The sequence below is a fragment of the Protomyctophum bolini genome (genome assembly GCF_963924005.1).
Source record: "Protomyctophum bolini genome assembly, chromosome: 13".
Lineage (NCBI taxonomy): Eukaryota > Metazoa > Chordata > Actinopteri > Myctophiformes > Myctophidae > Protomyctophum > Protomyctophum bolini.
Genome location: NC_137874.1, coordinates 28,011,496 through 28,033,866, shown reverse-complemented (window position 1 = coordinate 28,033,866; position 22,371 = coordinate 28,011,496). Strand labels below are relative to the sequence as shown.

The 22,371-nt window shown below is 41.9% G+C and overlaps 2 protein-coding genes across 2 annotated transcripts; both read left to right on the top strand.

The window, feature by feature from the left end:
• The first annotated feature begins 3,224 nt into the window (after positions 1-3,224).
• Positions 3,225-13,190, top strand: sertm1 (serine rich and transmembrane domain containing 1). Its single transcript, XM_080779707.1, has 2 exons — positions 3,225-3,346; positions 10,956-13,190. Exon 2 carries the CDS (start codon positions 10,991-10,993, stop codon positions 11,390-11,392), a length of 402 nt encoding a protein of 133 aa, XP_080635833.1. The 5' UTR covers positions 3,225-3,346; positions 10,956-10,990; the 3' UTR covers positions 11,393-13,190.
• Positions 13,191-18,060: 4,870 nt separating this feature from the next.
• Positions 18,061-21,689, top strand: ccna1 (cyclin A1; the record flags this gene model as incomplete). Its single annotated transcript, XM_080780192.1, has 6 exons — positions 18,061-18,216; positions 19,314-19,540; positions 19,620-19,824; positions 20,209-20,319; positions 20,927-21,045; positions 21,638-21,689. 6 exons carry the CDS (start codon positions 18,061-18,063, stop codon positions 21,687-21,689), a joined length of 870 nt encoding a protein of 289 aa, XP_080636318.1.
• Positions 21,690-22,371: the final 682 nt, after the last annotated feature.

The window sequence follows — 22,371 nt, the reverse complement described above, 5'->3', positions numbered from 1 at the left end:
TGGAGCCTTTGGCTCTGTGTTATGGAAGCATGATTTTGAAGACACAGGTTTAAGGTAAACCCTACAGAGAGCTTGTATTGCAATATCGGTAATGGTATCCGTATCGGTCGATTGGAGCATGCTGTTAATTGGTTATGCGTTTTGCAATGCGTCGTCAGGTTTATTTCTAAATGGAATTTCAAGATAAATATCGAAATTGTAGGCTACACAGTTTAATACAAAAATATTAATGGGATACAAAAAAAGCGAACTTGAGGGATTTTCATTAAGTAGCTTGCAGTCCAAAAATAACTAAGGAAAGGGCAACAATAAACAAGAACATAATTCCAGTTTAAGATAATCAATCAAACCATTTGCTTTTTCATTTAAACCCTACGTTTCCACTTACTTCAATACATACAGTAATCCCAATAGGTCAAGCCTTACAGTGACAGTATTGTAATGATTTCCCCTTAGGCCAGACAAGGCAATATAGAACACACAGAGTATAAATCCGTCAAATTATCAAAAACACAATCTATCAAAACATTTCTGATGTATACAATATTATACAATATATCGTCGCTGTCGGGTGGAAAACTGTTACCTTTCAGGATTCAAATAAAAAAATAGCAAAAGTAGCAGATCTACGAGCTCGAAACGCGGCACAAAGCTTGTGTGTGACGCTGTAGTATGATCAAGTAGAGATCACTGTGTTGACTCCGGGGACCAACAGTGGTCCTTGAGGGGGTTCCAGGTGGTCCCCAGCTAAGTGATGGAGAGTTGTTGATGGCTCAAGTGCTGAATAAATAATGGACCTTGACATGAACAGGGTTGAAAACCACTGCTCCTACACGTACAAACACAAATACAGGGCAGACAAAAGACCCAGTCTGTCCTGGAGTCCAGTGAGTCACAAAACCACTGCTCCTACACGTACAAACACAAATACAGGGCAGACAAAAGACCCAGTCTGTCCTGGAGTCCAGTGAGTCACAAAACCACTGCTCCTACACGTACAAACACAAATACAGGGCAGACAAAAGACCCAGTCTGTCCTGGAGTCCAGTGAGTCACAAAACCACTGCTCCTACACGTACAAACAATACAGGGCAGACAAAAGACCCAGTCTGTCCTGGAGTCCAGTGGGTCACAAAACCACTGCTCCTACACGTACAAACAATACAGGGCAGACAAAAGAGCCAGTCTGTCCTGGAGTCCAGTGGGTCACAAACAGTGTGCCCCGTGAGACAGGTCCAGGTGTTACATCATCACACTTGTAATTGCTTTATAATTGCAATTACATCTGTTGTCGCCACTCGGGCAGAAACGTTTTGTGTTGTTTTCGTAAAAGAACGCCCTACTTCACACTATCACACTACAGCGTCACACGAAAGCATCAGAAGTAGCAGATTCAAGCAAATAATATGTCGACATCGGCGATATTCAATGCAAGTTTGTGGGCACTAATTTCTCCATACAGATTACATAGGCACCTTAAAGAAATACCCTAAAGAAAATATATGAATCACTTTCAACCTGGTGAAATATTTTCAATTATTTCAAAATGATTATTATTATTTTCTGGAAATATAAAATGGCAGTTATACTGTCATTTTACACAGATATTATTTAGTTAGTTAGATATTTAGTAAATAAGAATAAGAATTAACGTGTTACACCCCTGAGCAGAACCTGAGGTCTTACCTCCTCCTCCTTACCATCTGTCACGGGCATGGCAAAAAGAGCCCGTGGTCATGATAGAGCTTTCAGTGTGGCAGGCCCTGCCCTCACATCATTGAAGTTTGTCCTCTCCATAGAGTGAAAAGAGCATTAGTCACCCTCCATAAAGCAGCACCTTTCATTCACTAAATAGGAGTGGAGGAGCCTTACGCCACAGAGGCGGCTGCAATGACTTGTCCACTACACATGCACCACAGGTGCTACTGTGTACTGTATAGTGGCTACGTGACTACGTCCATCATGCAACGTACCAGTGTTCATTTTGGCTACTATAAGCTGATGACTCACTGAAACTATGTCTAAATATGTTGACAACTTTGTCAACCAATCACAACTAGACTAAAATGTCAGGGATGGACTAGTGGATAAGAGATGCAGTAGGGGTGCCCAAAAGGTAGATCGCGATCTGCCAGTAGATCACAAAGGGTGTGCAGGTAGACCACATGACATGGCCCTAAAATATATATAATTTAAATAAAATAATATTTCATTTTATGCTTGGTTGTGGGGAGGTGTCACTCACATTGGGGGCTTGTATAGGTTGACTATTTACGGCACACAGCTGAGTATAAATCAGGCATTTCAGCGCCATCATGGCCCGCCAATTCCGCCAAAATACATTTTAGTCGACTAAATCAACTGTAGATTTAATCGACTGAAATCTTATGGTATTTAGTCAACTTAAAGTACGTATGACTAAAATATGTCTAAAACTACCGGTAAATGGAATTTATTCAAAAGACTATAACTAAAACTATGTCATCCTATTCTTATCAGTATTGTTTATTTTTTTAATAAAGGGCAGTGTAGAGGCACTTTATTATTTATTTATAAATAATCATTCATACATGTACAGTATGATCCATTTTAAATGAATCTGGGGTCAGCTAGCCTAGCCAGAATAAACCCAGCTGCGGATCCCATTTGCTTCCATTAACAGTTCTCCAAAATGTATCCCAGTGGACATTTCAGAGTAACCGTAGTGAGACATTCAATTTTGAGCGGTACGCATGTGGGGTGTGAACGAAAGAAGAAAGAAGAGGAATGGGGTGTCTGGGGAGGCCAGGATACGTGTGTGTGTGTGTGTGTGTGTGTGTGTGTGTGTGTGTGTGTGTGTGTGTGTGTGTGTGTGTGTGTGTGTGTGTGTGTGTGTGTGTGTGTGTGTGTGTGTGTGTGTGTGTGTGTGTGTGTGTGTGTGTGTGTGTGTGTGTGTGTGTGTGTGACTGCGAATAAGCAGTACAATCCCACTCCTCTCCGTCACTCGGTCCATAAAAAAGACAGACGGTTCATTCATTATCTACAGCCTCTTGTGTGTGTGAGAGAGAGAGAGAGAGAGAGAGAGAGAGAGAGAGAGAGAGAGAGAGAGAGAGAGAGAGGAGTGTGCGAGCAGAGAGAGAGAGAGAGAGAGAGAGAGAGAGAGAGAGAGAGAGAGAGAGAGAGAGAGAGAGAGAGTACACAGTATTACAGAGGGGATGGTAGGGAGCAGTTCATCATTGTTGAGCTGAGGGTCCAAACGGGATGGATTTGTGGAAGATGTGAGAGAGAGAGAGAGAGAGAGAGAGAGAGAGAGAGACAGAAAGGGAGAAAAGCGCACGGGAAGAGCTGCTTCGTCGCTAACAAACAGGTGAGGAACTGTATATTATTTTCTAATAACATACAGTAGATTGACTGATCCACATGCGATCATGCCAAGATTATTATACAGAGTGGGATGTCTAGTATTAATTGGAGGTAAGTGAGGAATAGAGGTCAACAGATACATGAATGAATTAAGCTTCTTCTTATTGTTTTGTTTTATTATTGTTTCATATTCCATAATATGAGAAGAAGGTTAAAGCCGTGTTCATGTTGGGACTGTCATTATCCATTGTCACAGGCTCACAAACAACTTGCAAAGGAACTTTATCACTTCATCGGTGCACACCGATATTTGGCAAATAATGTATTTGCCAAAGACCCCCATCTGAAAGGATTTTGTGCCAGAGACCCACATACAACATTTGTGTCGTTAAAATGTTTCAGAAACAAAGAGAGGACAAAGATAGTTAAACCTAATTGGAACAGGAAGAGCGAGAGAGAGGCAGAAAAGAGAACACTAAAGTGAAAGGAACAGAAGAAAGGAAGAGAGATTGTGAAGCGGACACTTAATAAGGTTAAACACAGGCCAGTGGATTCATGTATTAATGTCATTCAACAGAGAGAGAGAGAGAGGGAGAGAGAGAGGGGGAGAGAGAGAGAGAGAGAGAGAGAGAGAGAGAGAGAGAGAGAGAGAGAGATGAAAGAAGTAATTGTACCCTGGGAATTCAAAGGATAAAAAAGGACATTGAAACCCTCCAGAGATAGAGAAGGAAGGACAGAGTGCGTTTGTCACTTTAAATGGCTCGGGTCTCATCCTGGCTGCCACACTGGCCTCCCTCCACACAGATGGAGGAGAACAGTCAGACACTGTTGTGTTGTCCGGTCGACCATGCTGTGCTGTGAGAGCCCACGGTAAATATTATATGGTAAATATGAGAATATGTACAGTACAGAATGAACCCATGAACACAGTGTATGCGGGGAGATAGAAAACCATAGTAGTACATCACAGGACAGGAGAGATGCAGGTAAACACACGCACGCACTAGAGCTTTAAAGGTAGAGTCAGTGATTTCACTTAATTCAAATATCACTTATTTTTTTGTTTTGTTGTGATAATCCTCTCTACTATAGAGTGTGCTGACCATATCCTCCTTGTCCCCAGTTAACCCCTGGGGGTCAAAAAACCTTGGGTTTCGTTTTTGTTCTCTATCCTGATTGGATGAAAGCTTGTGTCCCAAGGCAAAAACGAAACCTAAGGGTTTTTGACTGAAATCACTGACACCCCCTTTAAGCAACTAGTCGACTATTCAACTAGTCGACTAGTAAATCCATTAGTTGACCATGTTGGTACTAGTTGACTAGTTGATAAGAAAAAAATCCCCCCCCCCCGTTTTTTTTAAATGTACAAAGATTATGTTTTTTTCGTATTTTTTACATAGCCTAATAAGTAGTTAAACAACTAGTTGACTATAGTCAACTAGAAAACTATAGGCAACTAGTAAAAATCACTAGAAGTGAAAGCCCTAGCACACACACACACACACACACACACACACACACACACACACACACACACACACACACACACAGCAAAGAACAATAGCTCATTATCTACAGTAGATTGTGACCTCGGAAAGCTTCCTATTGAACAATGACTCCAGCTGACTGGCTGTTTGATTTGCAGCTCAAAATGAGCGATATTCAAAGAACCGGGGTTACCTTTCACAACCTACCATGTTGTTGTGATGGCGTGATAAAAATGTAATTATGTATTTTGCCATTATCTCTACAACGAGGGTACGGCCATGACGGCAATGGTACAAAAACATTCGGCTATTTGGTTTTCAACCAACCATTTTCTGTATTCGGTTTCGGCCAAGAATGTCCCATTCGGTGCACCCCTATTGTCCACCCCCCCTCCCCAGCAAAAACGAGTTAATATCGTTTTACCACTTGAGCTCTATTTTATGCTTCAGCTATTATGTGAACGGCGAGGGGGTCCATGGCCATTACATCCATTATGTGAACAGCGAGGGGGTCCATGGCCATTACATCCATTGACATGTAAACGTTTGAGAATGTGTGACCCATGCAGATACCAGTGGACCGATAGAGAATAGACGACAGCTCAATGACAGAATCAAACTATTTGTCTATTATAGTGCAACCACTATATTATATCACTGGAAGAAACTACAATCACTCAATGTTAATAGTATTTGTAGTAAATAACAGTAGCATATTTTTTTAATTGCACCCTAATACCCTATGGCCAGAAAAATTAGGAAGTCTGTGTGTTTGACTAGGGTTTGACTGGATTGCTGAATTCCTACAATGACCATAATGCTTTGGTGCACTGCTCTTCCTTGTAGAGAGGGGGGGAGCTGCGTGGAGGTGTGACTTGTAGTCCAGGGACTGAGACCACATTTTCATGACAAATTTTGGTTCGTGAACATGGCGCCATGACTAACATATCTAAAAACACATATTACACATACCCCCAGGAAAGTGTTTCTTGTGTCCTATACAGCATTGAAGTAAGATCTGGTTGCTAAAGGGGTGAAGTGGCCCTTTAATGCCAAGTATTTCCTAAGTTTCATAAGTCCAAAAATCCGAACTAACCCTTTAAAAAGTTTGAGAACGAGCGGTATTGTATTTTGAATATCAGACGTGAAGTCTTCATACGTACCAGCTCTCACAGTGCTCTCCAGGTAAAGCTACATGTGAGGCCAAAGTCCTAATGGAACTACATGTTACTGTGTGTGTGTGTGTGTGTGTGTGTGTGTGTGTGTGTGTGTGTCTGCATGCATACGTGTGTGCATGTGCGTGCTTGTGTAAATGATAGCTGTTATTTGTACAATTTGGATTTGCACACAGATTTTTCACATTAATACGGCATGAGCACATTTGCACAGTGACAAACACACATGCACGCACGCACACACACACACGTACGCACGCACGCACACACACAAACAAGCAGTGGCACATACACACACACACACACACACACACACACATTATAAAAATGTGTAAAATGTCATGACATTTTACCTCATACGGATCCCAATTCATTATTCATAACTTGAACTGCTAACACCAGATTGGATTTTTTTTAAAGAGAAAATGTCTCAATTATTCTCTTTGATGTGTGTGTGTGTGTGTGTGTGTGTGTGTGTGTGCGCGCGCGTGCGTGTGTGTGTGTGTGTGTGTGTGTGTGTGCATGTCTTCTGTCTCAAAGTAGATTGTGTGTGTGTGTGTGTGTGTGTGCGTGCACGTCTTCTGTGTCTCTTAAAGTAGATTGGATTGAAAGTGTGAAAGTGAAAATATCCTGTTGCCTGGATACAAAAAGCATAATTAACCACAATTATGAGCCATTTCACCCTCTCAATTAGCAGGCTACATTACACAGCTGTATCAACAACAATAACAACCCATCAGGAAGGAGTAGGAGTGAGAGATCTGTGGAGAGGAGAGGTAGAGAGAGATCTGTGGGAAGCATGGAGAGCGAAAGTGAAAATGATGAAAAGGGGTCGAGGAAACCTGACAATTTGTTTGCAGGTAGTGGGTCTACAACACGATGCAGACCAAAAAAACAGAACAATTACATTTACATAACTAGAAAAAGTGCCCTTCTGGGCTCAGGTCTCCACCAGGAGGATGTGTGTGTGTTTGGCAAAATGGAGTAATATAAACATGTTCTTTTGTTTGTTTGTGGCATTTCTTCCTCAGCCTAGTGGAAATATGCATGCACAGTTTCACCGCAATCGGACGCTGAGTAGTTGTGGCAATTTGTACAAAACTGGTACAAAGCGGGCTACTCCTGGAAAGTTTAGAAGCCAATCGGAGCCAATCAGGGTGGATTGCAGCGTCACATTAAAGAATCAAAAGCAGCACATCTGCAAGCTATAGATCTGCTACTTTTTGCTTTACTTTTTTTTTTAATTAGACCCGACCCGTTTCCACCCGACAGACGATATATGTATACTGTAGTGTATACAGTACCACTCCATTCCAGATCCAGAGATCAACACGATTACATGTCATTTATTTTATCTATCAGTGTATTGTTATTTATTCATCTGCTTATAAGCTAAATGTTATACAGTTTGTAGTTGTTGATAAAAAAATATCGATCAAAAATTGGTATTCAGTGAGCTAGGACTAAAAAGAATCTGGCATCAGTTACACTCTAATGTTGAATAATCAGCGTCCAAATCAATAATACCCGCTCTACCAAGCAGCAAAGGACACACAAAGTCAGTGAATATTAAGAAAGGAACAGAGCTGACTGCTGAGTACTAGCCTACTTGAAACTCTAAGCAGAGTTGAGGTCAAGATTATCATCTTTCTTACTTTAAACACTGTTGTACCGCGATGTCGATAACAAAGAATTGCATTTTATTTGTACGACAAAGTATGAATCATACTTCGCCTGAAGATATAATAGCAGACTGTGTCAATTAGACAAGAGCACAAAGCTTGCCCCATGTCTCCAGAGATAGATAGTGGACTTCTCAGAGACTCAGACAGAAGGACGGAGAGAGACAGACAGACACAGAATGAAAAGGAGAAAATCACTGGAATGTCTGGCGGACAGAGAGTTAAAATGATGGTGATGCTGAATTAGAATACAAGACACACATGCACGGTTGCACACACAAGATAATGACCATTTGCAGTCACATACAGTATGTATACAGTCACTTACATGCTATCTCTCACATGCACGCACGCACACGCACGCACACACACGCACACACACACACACACACACACACACACACACACACGCACGCACGCACGCACGCACGCACCCGGATAATTGTTGTTGGTTGAATGACACAGGCAAATGCCAGTGGAAATGAGAACTCTAAATAAACCACAAATGTTGGTCTAGAGATGAGGATAGGAGAAACACAGAGGTTGTTGTGGGTGGTGCCCTGTGCTTCTGCTGGGTGCTGACCTCTGCTCCATCCCTGCCATGGTGAATGAATTTCATCTCCCTTTGAAGTGTGCTGCATGGGGGTTTGTTGCACAGATCCACACCTGCATGGATCTTCATCATGGCCCAAATACACCTCACAGACTGAGAGCTCTCTCATCACTCACACCGCTCTCTCTCTCTCTCTCTCTGCACATCCATATCTCTCTACCCATCCATCTGTTACTCTCCCTCTTTTTGTCCCTCTCGCCATCTCTCTCCCTCCAGCCTTCTCCTCACATGTGCTCCTTCCTGCCCCACCTCTCCCGTCTCTCAGCCAGATACACGTTCTTTCTCACATGCACGCACACAAGCAACGCACGCACACACACACGGACACAGAGAGAGGAATTGACCTTGTACTGCAGTCAGGTCCTAAATTAACATTCTCTCACATTCTCTGGCACATTCATTAATCTCAGTCCATGTCATTATACCAGCAGGTATCATCATCAGCAGAAGCAATAAAACCTGTGCGTCAGCGGAGCGCTAGGTTTACACACGTCCATTGTCTTAGTCAAAGCGGAGCAAAGGAAACTGATGAAGAGGCTTTTAATGTCATCAGATTAAACAAAGCCTTTCATATTCATGGTTGTCTTGTCGGGCTCCCAGACATCACAGCCTGAGCGGGAACCGTTCTAAAAGACAAGCACTCCCCCTGCTGTCATGGTCCCATCACATTTAATAACCACTTTCAACCTGTACCTATTTTGGGCATGCTGTGGGTGCAGGTCTTTTTTCCACACACACACACACACACACACACACACACACACACACACACACGCGCGTGCGCCTCTCCCTCTCTCTCTCTCCCCCCTCTCTCGCACGCACGCACGCACACTTGCGTTGCGTGCTAGGTCTCCCGTGTCTGACTATTGCCTTGTCTAAACTACGCCTCGTCTAAACTACGGTTTTTGGACTATTGCAGGAACTTCTGTCTTTCTAATATCATGTCGGAGTAAAAAGACGGTATTTTGGACAATGGTCCGACACTGTCGGACCATTGCCCCGTCGGCTATTTGGGTGTCGTGTGGGTGAGAGGTGGCTTTTTTTACTTTAACACCTAAACATCACCATTGATGTTCATTGTTTAGTCTTACAATGCCATTGTTGGTCATGATATTTACATATAAATAGCCCCACAGAGGCAGAACTTCAAAATCTCTGGACTTTTTAACAAATGTTATGCATTAACATAAAATAATTTTGTCCAATCTGTATGGTAGAGTATGTACTGTAAATGTATGTATGTCTCCCTGCTCTTCTATTGAGACGTTTAGATCGTGTCAATGGTCATCACCTAGACACATGGAGAGGGCCGGTTCTAGGCATAGGCGAACTAGGCGGTCGCCTAGGGCCTCAACCACTGAGGGGGCCTCGTCACAGGGAGAAGATTTTTTTTTTTTCATGTATCCCTTACATGGGCTACTGGCCACATGTGGCCCCCACCTAGCTTCTTAATTTTGATCTCAAAGTGCACCAGATTGAAGCATTTTCATGGCAAATTTACAATTTTTATCCGGCGTGGCAAAGCAGGAGGGGGGGGGGGCCTCTGTATAATATGTTGCCTAGGGCCTCAAAAGGCCTAGAACCGGCACAGGACCACTACCACTACACTACCTGTAGTAAGTCTCATGGTCGGGGGGGTAGGACCACGTCTCATGGGATTTGTTTATAAACATTTGTGATTTGTTTATAAACATTTGTGATTTGTTTATAAACATTTTGGGATTTGTTTATAAACATTTGGGATTTGTTTACAAACATTTGGGATTTGTTTATAAACATTTGGGATTTGTAAGTCTCATGGGGGGGGTAGGACCACTACCAGTTGGCCTGTAGTAAGTCTCATGGTCGGGGGGGTAGGACCAAGTCTCATTGGTTTTGGGATTTGTTTATAAACATTTTGGTATTTGTTTATAAACATTTGGTATTTGTTTATAAACATTTGGTATTTGTTTATAAACATTTGTGATTTGTTTATAAACATTTTGGGATTTGTTTATAAACATTTGGGATTTGTTTACAAACATTTGGGATTTGTTTATAAACATTTGGGATTTGTAAGTCTCATGGGGGGGGGGGGGGTAGGACCACAGTGGATCAATTCAATTTATCCCCTGAGCTCAATGGTAAAGATTTCAGCACTTGCTCAGGAAGCCAGGTTCAAATCGAGGGTAGAAGAGGAATTTCATACTGTGGTACAGCTTTAATTAACTTAAGATTCCTCTGTGCTGTTCAATTATTGTGAATATTAAATAATATCACAAAGTTTGATACATCCAATTACGATCATTTGATTTTGAGTATCTGCCAATACAGATTTTCCCGATATTTATATTTTTATAGAACACTTATGCCATATCACATTTAGTACAATATCCAAAATCTCAGACAATATCCAGTCTAATATCATGATATGGATATAATATCGATATTAGGGATGTCCAGATTACATTATTTTGCTCCCGATCCAATCATTTGAAAATGGCGTGATTGACACCAATTTCCGATGACGTGATCAGATCGGGACCACCCGACTACTAAATACTTTTAATTACCAAACAGTAATTGTTCAAAAGTATTTGGTAATTAAAAGTTGATACAGCTCTGCTTGTCAATGGCTGTCTGACTCAACCTGTTCCTTCTCTCTCTCTCTCTCCAGGCCAGTACCTGAAACGCCCAGCGGAGGGCAGCAGCATGTCGGGCATGATGGACAGCTTGCTGGCGGCAGACCTCCTCAATGGAACGGGAATCTCTCCTCCGGTGGCGGCGGCGGCAGATAACGGGACCTTCCTCCGCTTCTCCCCGACCTCCTCCTCCGAAGCGGCCGCCGCCTCGTGGCCGGGCGGGGGCGGCGGCCGGGGACCGATGATGACGATGGGGAACGTCTACGTGTACGTGTGGGTCTTCCTGGGCATGCTGCTCTTCCTGCTGACGCTGCTCGTCATCTCCCTCCACCGACTGAAGAACATCATCACGTCGTCCTCGTCCGTCCCGGACTGCAGTGTCAGCGAGGGTGGCGGCAGCTCGTCCTTCACCAACATGGAGATCTGCAGCATCTCCTCTCAGAGGTCCTCCATCTCGGCTCTATCCACCTGAGGGAGGGCGGCAGAATACGAGATGGCACGCGTGGATATATTGGATATGGACGTTCCAAGGAGGACCCACAACAATGATATGTATTGGGCCGGCGGACCCCCATTGTACAATGTTTTGTGCCAGCAGGGAAGAGCCTACAGAAGTGTTAGATTTGTCCCTTTCAAGAGTTTCCTGAAAGAAAGTTCAAAAATAGCAGTTGTACAAGCTCGCAGCTTGGCACGAGGTGACGCGCTGTGCTATATCTGCTATTCTAAACCACCATGTTAATAGAGATGCACGCAGCATGGATATTGGATTATGGTCTTGCAGGTTTTTGAGGGGCCTCCATGGAATCTTGGGCACCATCATGGCCACGTATCACAATGGACCACAAGTATTTATTTATATAAACAGTGATTCTCAAACTTTTTTCCATTTCAAGGACCTCCAGTTTCCCAGTACTATGCATTAGGCCATAGACCCCCATAACTATGATTGTGTATTGTGTAAACCGATCATTTAACCAGACTGAGGAGTACCCCTGAAACCCCCTCAAGGAGTCCTGGCCCCTGGGGATCCCTGCTGGAGCCCACTTTAAGAACCACCGTATTAAACAATAATAATAATAAACAATTTGAATCACTACTGTATTTACAGCCCAAATCCAGCCTAAATCTGATTCTCATTCCACAATGGGAATCAGATTGGTTTAATGCCCCAAATTTTCCAGAACGGTATGTTATAGTGCCACCATGAGGCAGCTTTTCACCATTTTACCTATAAACATTGCATGCACACTGCACACTCCCTAGAGGCCAAGGACAAACCTTTGATCTGCATTTTTCCACATCTGCCTTTTATAGCACCACCAGGAGACTTTTGTAAAACATTTTTTTTATATATTACTCCTTCAGATTTTGTCCAAAAATCCTGCAAATCGTTACACAGTATCTTTATAGTCATGTGCTCAAGAAAGACGGATCTGTCGGATATTTCATATTCCATCCTAATTGGCTAACATTGGTTTTCAAAGTTTACAGGATTGGCCTCAAATCATGAACGCAACGTGCAATTTACGTGAAATCTTTCACGCACTACTAGGCTGAGGAATATATGCCACCCTTTTCACATTGGCCAGTTATAGCGCCACCAACAGGTGGATTTTTGCAAAACACAATTTTGTAACAAAATGCCTCAAATCATCCAATTGCCATAAAAGACATAAGAACAAATGGCATCCTTTTCACATTGGCTTATTATAGCGCCACCAGGAGGCCACAACCTGACCTGGCCTGGTGGAGACTGTGCCCGAGGGGCACTTTTTCTAGTTCAGATCTGATTTTTATTTTGGAAAATGATCAGTTTCCATGTAGCCTCCCATGTTCAGCCTCTCCACAGCTCTGCTCAGTTTCCATGTAGCTTGGGACACATTTGTGACACCATAAAAATTTACATCATGTTAGTCACTGCACTGGTTTGTAATCTATCAAGCCGGAACCACCAAACCAGAATCAGAATTACCCAACAGGAGGGGGGACCAAAACAAAGCACTGAAAAAAACAGAACCACCTTACCGGAATAAGAGTTGTTTTTTTACGTTTTTAAATGTATCATCCAGTCTAGACCACACCTAGACCAGGTCATACAGGCGATTTTGGAACACAGACGTTCACAAAAAAACAAAACACAAAACAAAAAAACGTTTAGCCTAACTGGAAGTATCCGCTCTATGTTTGTGAATCATGTCCATTTTGGTTGTCGCCACTCTCTCTTTACATCCTCGTCCGAATGCAACACTGATTTAACACACAAAGTTTATGTTATTACCTTCAGCTGTGCAGTGAAAAGGGCCCATTGACAGTGTGTGTGTGTGTGTGTGTGTGTGTGTGTGTGTGTGTGTGTGTGTGGGAGGGGGCATTGAGGGCACTTCAGTGTATACTGTACAGTATGGTATTACAGAAAAGACAAGACACACATGCACAGTTGCACACACACACACACACACACACACACACACACACACACACACACACACACACACACACACACACACACACACACACACACACAATACAGCATCCACCAACACATCATTTGAAGTGTGAAGAGGAGGGATGGACATTTGACAATATCATTGAGCAGACACTGAACAAACTATGTTGAGATTCGTCTTAATGAATTAATACATAATGGGACCTCAGAACTTCTCCAACCCAGGAGTACACCGAACAATGGATTATATCATCTTTCTTTTTTGTAAATAGATGACCAGAACTCTGAACACTGCCATCTGTTTCATGTGACACTTTATACAGTGATTTCATATTACTGTGCATCTGTGGAATGGACTGAAGTTCAAAATCTAAATTCCCAATTATTGATTGATTAATTGATTGATTGATTATTAAAGACCAATGCTTTGTACAGAAGTGCTCTCAGTTGTTCAGTTCAGTTCAGCATCTGGGAAATCATTACTATTTTTATTTATTGTTAACAGTAACACACTGACAAGCATACAGTACAACATCATTGTACAATAAAATCACACCCCTGCCAAGATCCATGCTGTGGGGGGGGGGGGCTAGGACAACCGATTACAATAGCCTGTCTTAAATGAAGGGGACAGATGCTAGGAGGATGTTTAGTAATACAATGTTTGAGCATGCTTTGGTACAGGGAAAAATAAATGTTAGAAATGACAAACCTGACAGTCTGTACTACTGTAATGCAGCCATTATGACTCTACTGACAAGTCTGACATACATGCAACCATTCTGCCCTACTGACATACATGCAGACATTCTGTCCTACTGACATACATGCAACTAGGGATGTCCCGATCATGTTTTTTTGCTCTCGATCTGATTACGATCATTTTATTTTGAGACATACTGATACCGATCTTTCCCGATCCGATCTTTATATTTTTATATAACACTTATGCCATATCACAATAGCAAATATCCTATGTCACTCTAGTGTAGTCTGTTGTGTTGCCTTTCAATTATTGACTCTTAAAAAACTCTTAAAGAGTATCTCTCTCATTCAGAGAGAGTACTACAGACACCTACCCCATCATAACGGGGGTTGCATTTCATTTTTGTTTTCATCATAGGTGTTTTTCCACGCCTCTGAGTGTGACTAGTCATTGTTTGATGATCTCTGACTGGGACCAGAAGGAAAACAACTAGCATAAACACAACAGCTTTTTCATGGATGCCATGCAGTCTGTACTACTGCACTCACATACATGTAACCACTCTGTCCTACTGACATGCATGCAGCCCCTCCACTCCACAGCTACAGACATACATACTACAGTCATAGGGTAGAAATGGCACCGACTACACAATGCATATCTCCTTTTGATTGATGGGTCAACCAGCGTATCGGATTGCCCTTCCTTGCTGCCTGTCAGCTTATACTCTACATCAGACTACAGTCTCCATAGCGACCCAACCGTGACCGAGCCCCACACGGCAGGCAGCCCGGCCCGGCACGGTCCAATCTCTGCACTCTCAGCTTCAGCCAACTGTTACTGTCTTCTGCTCAAAAATACTGAGGCTCTATATTATTTATTTATTTATTTTAGTCTCAGACAAAAAAAACATCACTCCTTTGATAACGTAACTTTATCGTTATACTTTTTCTTCAAGGGAGTGTATTGTTCCTAGACTTATGGTTAGTTTTCTTGTCCAGCTGTACTGTTGGTTTCAGTTGTATGGCTGCTGCAGCAATTAATTAGACAATGCCACTGTAGGGCAACTTCCACAAACCGAAAACCACCAAAAGAAAACTCTCTGGAGGCTGATTTTAGCCTTTAACCTTTGGAGTTACTTTTCTCGGTATGGTTAAGAAACACTGTCCCCATGTGGGCTTAATTGTTATTATTGTGCATAATGTGTCTAGCCCTACAGTCTATGGTCTAGCCTAGCCATTGGGTCTTATTTATTTTTGGAACACAGTTCTTATTATGACGTGATCTAGAGATTTGTCTGTGGAGAAAAAATACTTCCCTGACCATGGGGGGTAGTGGGAGTGACTCAAGTGAGGTCAGGACTTCGGAACTCTATAGTGAACTAATATTTGAGCAGAGAAAAGATTATAAAAAGTTATTTACAGTACCAGCAGGAGATACAGCGTGAGGATCGAGCACGTGGCGATGGGAAGATTTGTGACAGGGAGCAGGATCAGAGTTGAGATTATCTGGCTGAACAGAGAGCTGATTCTGTTCAACATGCATGCACATCATTGTTAGGATGTTAGGATGCATGCACACCATCACACAGAAATGAGCAGAGACGTGCTGAGCCTGATTTACACTTCAACATACAACGGTGTCGTCGGTGTGTATACATTAAGCATTTCATTAGAGAAAATGCTGGTGTCTCTGATTAGGCTTGTTTTTCTGGAAAAAACAATTCTAGTCATCCTAATGTCTTGATTTCCAATTTGTTAAAGTATAATAATAAGAATTTCCATTCTGAAAAAATACAGGGTATCTGCACTGCAGGCTTATATTTAATATAGTGAGCTTGTAGATCTGTTCAAGCTGTTACTTTGGGCTTGTTTATCTGTAATTACAATTGGACCGACTAATTACTTAAATTTTTATCCCACGATTTTGCAACCCATTTCTTTCACCCAGTGTCAATTATCTAATGTAATCCTGGGCGCTACACTTCCTCTGCCAACCATAGGGGGCAGCGGACTGACCTCATGCTTCTTTCTATGCATGAGCTGCTTCTTTTCACCTGAGTTTCCCCGGCCAGACGTAGCGCGTGGAAGGAACACGTTATTCCGACCAGTTCCTTTCCCCTCCATCAGGCACCCCGGCTGGTCAGGGGGAGGTAGTTTAGAGACCAGGTTTACTGCATGTTACCCGTACCTAACCTACAGTAGGGGACACGGGGAGAACATGCAAACTCCACACAGAAAGGCCCTTTCGCTAACCCTGCCTCGGGTATGGGCACAGATGACACGGAGGAGAGAACAAGCCCACAGCGTCCCCAGCAGGAATCAAACATAGGACCTTCTGTGAGGCGACAGCACTACCGACTGTGCCACCGTGCCCCTCGGACCGAGTAATTAATCAGTCCGATTGATTAATCGATTAATCCGATTGATTAACCGGACCCAGGCCGATTAATCAAAAAACAACTAGAATCGGCCGATACCAATGTGTTTGTCGATTAATCTTCCATCACTAATTTAAAGTGATTTAATTGATTTTTATGCTATATTAACACATTTTGATGGGAACCCCCTGGAACCCCCTCAATGACCCTTGGGGGTCCTTGGACCCCACTTTGAGAACCACATGAAAAACCTTTCTCACTCACCTGATTAAAGCATCATCTGCTGGCAACGTCAGTGTCTTTTTTTTGCTTTCTGCACCTGCTGCAGCGATGCCTCATGTCAGAGTATTTCTCTCTCTGTTGGAGTAACCTCGCCCACCAGGCTTTCCTGTTGGAGTGGTTGGAGTGGAGATCAGGCCTGAAATAAAGAATGTATAGCATCTCTTTTTCAAGGGGGTCCTAACGATGATACAACATAGGCCTATTTAGAAAAGAAAGAAGAAAAAAGAAATACATTCATAAAACAAATTAAAACTATAGGCCTATATGACAATTAAAACAACTAACTAAAGAAACAAAAAAACACTAAAATAACTAGAAAACAAAACAAAACAATACAATGTCAGTATTAACTCACTCAACATTAGTTCATCCTCAAATCAATCAACTCAACTGGTGGATTACCTGGAGAAATTACCAGCAAGCATAAACAAACCTGCTGTCGAAGTCTACGTATTGTAGAAGTGAACGGAGTTGTCGTAACTCTGTCTACTCTGGCTCTGGTCTCAACAAAGTTGCCGACAAGTGTGAACGTTACAGGTCTCGTCCAATCACAGAATCTGTTACAAGCCGTCTGTTTCAAAGTAAGCGTGCGGTTGGACAGCTGTCAATTTAAAACTGATTTGGAACAGTTTATAAGGAAGGCAGCGCAAAAGTTGATCACAAACACATGCAGCTCTCTCGACCAGGAGGACGTTTAAATCTTTTAATTCCCTCGCTGCAAACGGAGGTTCTCATCGATCGATAATCCGGTGGTTTCAGAAGCTGCAAGAACGGTTATGGTGAACTGATAAATTTAAGACATTATTTTGGGTACGTAACGTTCATAAACGAAAAGAGAATCAACAACGTGGACCTACGAACCCACATTGTTGCAGGATCTGGTGAGTTTGCAATGCATCATCTAAACATGTTTTGCAGTAACTGTTTTTCTCCAGCCTTCAGTTTACTGTTTACTTTAACTTGTTCATGCCCCAGATGACTGGATATTACAGTGGATAAACTGTTCAATTGTAGAAACAATTTGTAGGAACAATATTGGACTGTCATTTTGGAGAAAAATGCCATTTAAATTGCAAAGTAGCTGTAATGCTCATATTAGATTATACCCGAATCCAAAACTATTAAAGGGACATTTCACTTTAAAAAAAAAACAAACCTTTGGCCATTTTATCGTCTACTCAGGCTTATGTGAACACCCCAGACAGTTTAAGTTGCTCTATTCAGTATTAGTGAATCTTTAGCTTCCTATACAAACGCCTTGTAACTCCAACCTCAATATTAACTGATTGTTGCTTGCTGGTCATTTCTCCAGGTAATTACTGTTTGAAGATGAACTCCCTCAGAACTAATGTCCGGCTCGGCCTCCGATCTGACAACTTTGTCTCCAACAAACATGACGCAACCTTGCAGGTGCAGAAACCCCAACAAAGGAGAGTGCTTGGTGTCTTGCAAGAGACTGTGCAGAACAGCAAATTTGTTGATGAGGTGAGTGAGAGGCACCAAGAGAAGAACATTATTTAATGTTGTCCTTTTAACTAACACACTGGTTTGTTCCTATAAACTTTAAAGGGAGGGCTGCTTCCTGATCATGGCTCTTGCTCAGACAGCTCTACATCCACCCTCCTGGCTTATCCGATCTCCAGCTCTGCCTGTGATAATCAAACTGATGACCGGGGTATACTTTTGCACCTTTCTATGTAGCCACTTTTGTATGTGTGTGTATATACGTACATGGCACAATTTTTTTTTTAATCTACAAGCAATGAGAGTTAAAGATAAAATGGAAGCTGCTCCAGGCAAATAGATTAGCATGGTATTACTGTGCTGTTCTGTATCCTCTGAACAACTATGTTCCTGGCAGCTTTGCATTGGTTATCATGCTCAACATAAATTTATCCAACTAAATCTGTCTTCCAGTTTTTCATGACATGGATGCCAGTGAGACTCATGAAGATTATTCTATGCAGCAACACAACGATTTCAGACTCTTCCTTGATCTGACCACAGGTGAGACTAAAATTGAAGCTTTAAAAAAAACAAACGTTTAATGCTTTTCATCTGGTTAACTTTTGCACTTGTAACTACATGCAGATGAAACTATGGATTCCACCCTACCAGATGAGTCCCTGAATTCACATGATGTGTTTTGTGCGGTTGAGTACAGGGAGGACATTCACCACTACTTGCAGCAGAGAGAAGTACAAAATGGAACCATCCTCGCATGTTCATGTTTATGTCTATCCTTTTACGCAAGTCATGCATTCATCTGGTGAAAATGGCACTGTGACAATGTGTCTACATTGAGAGCTTGTAAATGGGCTATTTAGTGAAATTTGAGCCTTTTGGTAGTTGGAAGCATCTTCCTGAGAACCCTAATCATCTTAGCTTGTTCATAAAAGCCTCATATTTCTTCAACTGGTTGGTGGTAGAACTGCATGAACAATATTATCTAAAACATAATTTTACATCTAGTCTTTAGGAAATGTTTTCTAAATTGCACAGAAGACACTGTTTTACAAATTGCACATGATCATAAGACTCATTTGCTTTAATCCATGCAACTGTTTTTGTCTTTTGTTCAGCTGAAGTTCAGGCCCAGGGTAGACTTGCTGCAAAATCATCCAGAACTCACCAGCAACATGCGGTTGGTTCTGGTAGACTGGCTGGTGGAGGTCAGTGTTGAGTACAAGCTGTGTAACGAGACCCTGCATCTGGCTGTTGGCTACCTGGACCGCTTCCTCTCCCTCACAAAGTGCGTGAAGCGGAGCGAGCTGCAGCTAGTGGGCACTGCTGCCTTAATGATAGCTTCGTAAGTCTCTGAATTTAACCACTTGAAACCATACCTTTTGATGCCAATGGAAACATGCTGATATTTGCTAATATTGTAGGAAATATGAGGAGATCTACCCACCTGAGCTGAAGGAGTTTGTGTATATCACAGATGACACTTACACCAGGGCTAAACTGATTAAGATAGAGATCATCTTCCTCAAGGTGTTGGCCTTTCAGTTGTCCATGCCCACCATAGACTATTTCCTGAAGGAGTACCTGACCATTCAGTCTGTCTGCTCCCAGACTGAGAGCCTTGCCTTGGTAAGCAAAGCTATTTCATTTGTGTTTATATTCGAGTGGGTCAAACTATCCCTAATTCACAAGTAAAGGTTAAAGCCTCAACCTGCAATTGAAACTATGATTCTTTCTACATACTGACCAATTGTTGAGGAAACTGCTAGTGTGGGGACTCAATCCTGTTTAGCAAATAAGTTTGGGATGGTGTAAATGATGGGTCTAAAGCTCACTTTGTTACGAGCATGTATGGGCTATTTCCAGTGAATTTTGTCATCTGTTTCTGAAGCCTAGAAGCCAAACGGACATCTAATTTAATTTACCAATGCAATTGGTTATCATTTGACAATGGTAAGGTAAATTGTCATTGTGACAGGCCTAAATGTGACCTTTTGCTGCTTTCCATTTCAGTATGTGTCGGACCTGAGCCTGTTGGCAGTATCCAGTAGGCAGTATGTCCCCTCTGTAGTGGCGGCTGCAGCCTACTGCCTGGCCAACTACACAATCAATGGAAATCTATGGGTATGTATTCTCTGCACCGTTGTGAACCCAGTGAGGTCACAACCATGTGCCATGTTGAGCAGTAGTTTCTATTCCTAACTTTAGCTTGAGGATCAAAATATGCATTTGATGTCTCCATGAGACACAAACTAGTAAATGGCCATGCATGCTCGTGGTTTATAGCTGCTATTTTCACTAGGTTTGATTTTGTTGAAATGTTGTAGTTCTTTTGAAAGTATTGTAACTGGATATAATTGGTCCTTGATCTACAAGCTCATAGTGCGCCACAGAGTGGCACGCTACAAGCTTGTAGGTCTGCTATTTCTGAAAAATCAAAGAACGACTGACATAAACATAGCTTTTTCAGAAAAGTCGGGATGTAGAACATTTTTAGGATCTGATCTCAGGTCAAAATGGGTATTGAATAAAATATGCAGGCTTGTATGACGGTCCTTGACAGAACATCACAGCATATACTTAAAATGGCTGATTTACAAGCTCTCAACACTGAGCTTTTCCTACATTGCTGAACGTTTTCACAAATGACATTCTCAAAATGGATTCGCTAAGGTTGAAAGTAATTGCTGCATGAAGCAGGAGACATGACTGATCGTATTTTCATTTTTAGCCTGTCTCATTGGAATCCTTCACTGGTTACACCTTGGCTGAGTTGGCACCCTGCCTGAAAGACCTCCACAAACTTTACACGACTGCAAAGATGCTCCCTCAGAAGGCAATCCGGGAAAGGTACAACTGTTCAAAGTGAGTCACTTTAATTCCAGCACTACATATCAAGTTGAAACAAGCTGCTCTAGGAAAACTGAGTTCATTTTAACAATTTATGCTTTTAATGCATACAATCCTTAAATTCAATGTCTTGCTCTCCCAATGGAGAGGCAATTGCAACATTGTCCGAAATGCTATTAAGGCCCAGATCGCCATCTGCTTCAAATGCAGTTAACATGGGACCACAATGGAAAAGAGGAGTTTTTGGCCAAATTCTTCTTTACTGACTGTTAATTGAATACGTAAATGGTACAACTTTGTGTCCTACCCAACACTAGGGTTGAAATTTCTCAATGGAAGAGTAAGGAGACCACCTCTGCAGATTTACTAGAACAAAACTTATGGTGTGCAGCTTTTCTGCTCTAAAGGCCAGCTCACCAGACTGAATCATTCCAAGGCTTCCATTATTGAGCTTTGTCACATTTTGAACTACCTTAATAAATCACCCATGGTCTGGATCGTTGCTTGAAATCACGCTCTCCACTGTAATGAGTCTGTTCTCTGCATGCATGTGTCAGAATTGTATCCTCCACTAAACTATTATTCTCTCTAGGTATGACTACGTGTCGCAGATGAGTGTACCTGCTGTCGTCCCCTTGCCATGAACAGCCCCTCATGATGGAAGTTTTATTTTTTATTTTTCTCCTTTACTCAATGGGACCATGACAAGTCTCCTAGACTAGTGGTAGACTATTTTAACAGGCATTTGTGTTTACATATTTTGGTAGATGCCATTTTAGTAAGTTTTATAAATGTGTTTTAAGTAGACTAGTAAGTGACATACAGTACTTGTTCCTTGATTATGGACCCCAGTAAGCTCTGTTTACTGTGCACCACATCACATGCACTAATATCCCACCCACATTGTTTGTCTTAGTCTCTTTTAAAAGTGGGTAGTTTTATATCTAAATTTTTATCAGTCTGTTTGGTTCTGAGGATCCCATAGAATCATTGACTGCATATGTATGTTATACATAATAAAACAAACAAAACTATACTCTGGTGTTTCTTTACTGTTTACAGTTTGAGTTTAACAGTTTGTAAAATTATACAATGGTGCTAAATGATAACAAGCCCTGTGGGCTTGTTTCCATTGTGTCTTGATCTATTTACTTGTTGGATTAATCAAGCCAACACTAATCGCTGACCCCAGAAATGTATGTCTTTACTATATATCAACTTTATTTGTTCAGGGTCCAATAAACAACAAAACACTACATGCAGAGAAACACCCCTAACCCATAAAAATATTTTTTCACATACCAGTGCTTCCAAAAAGCAGACCGG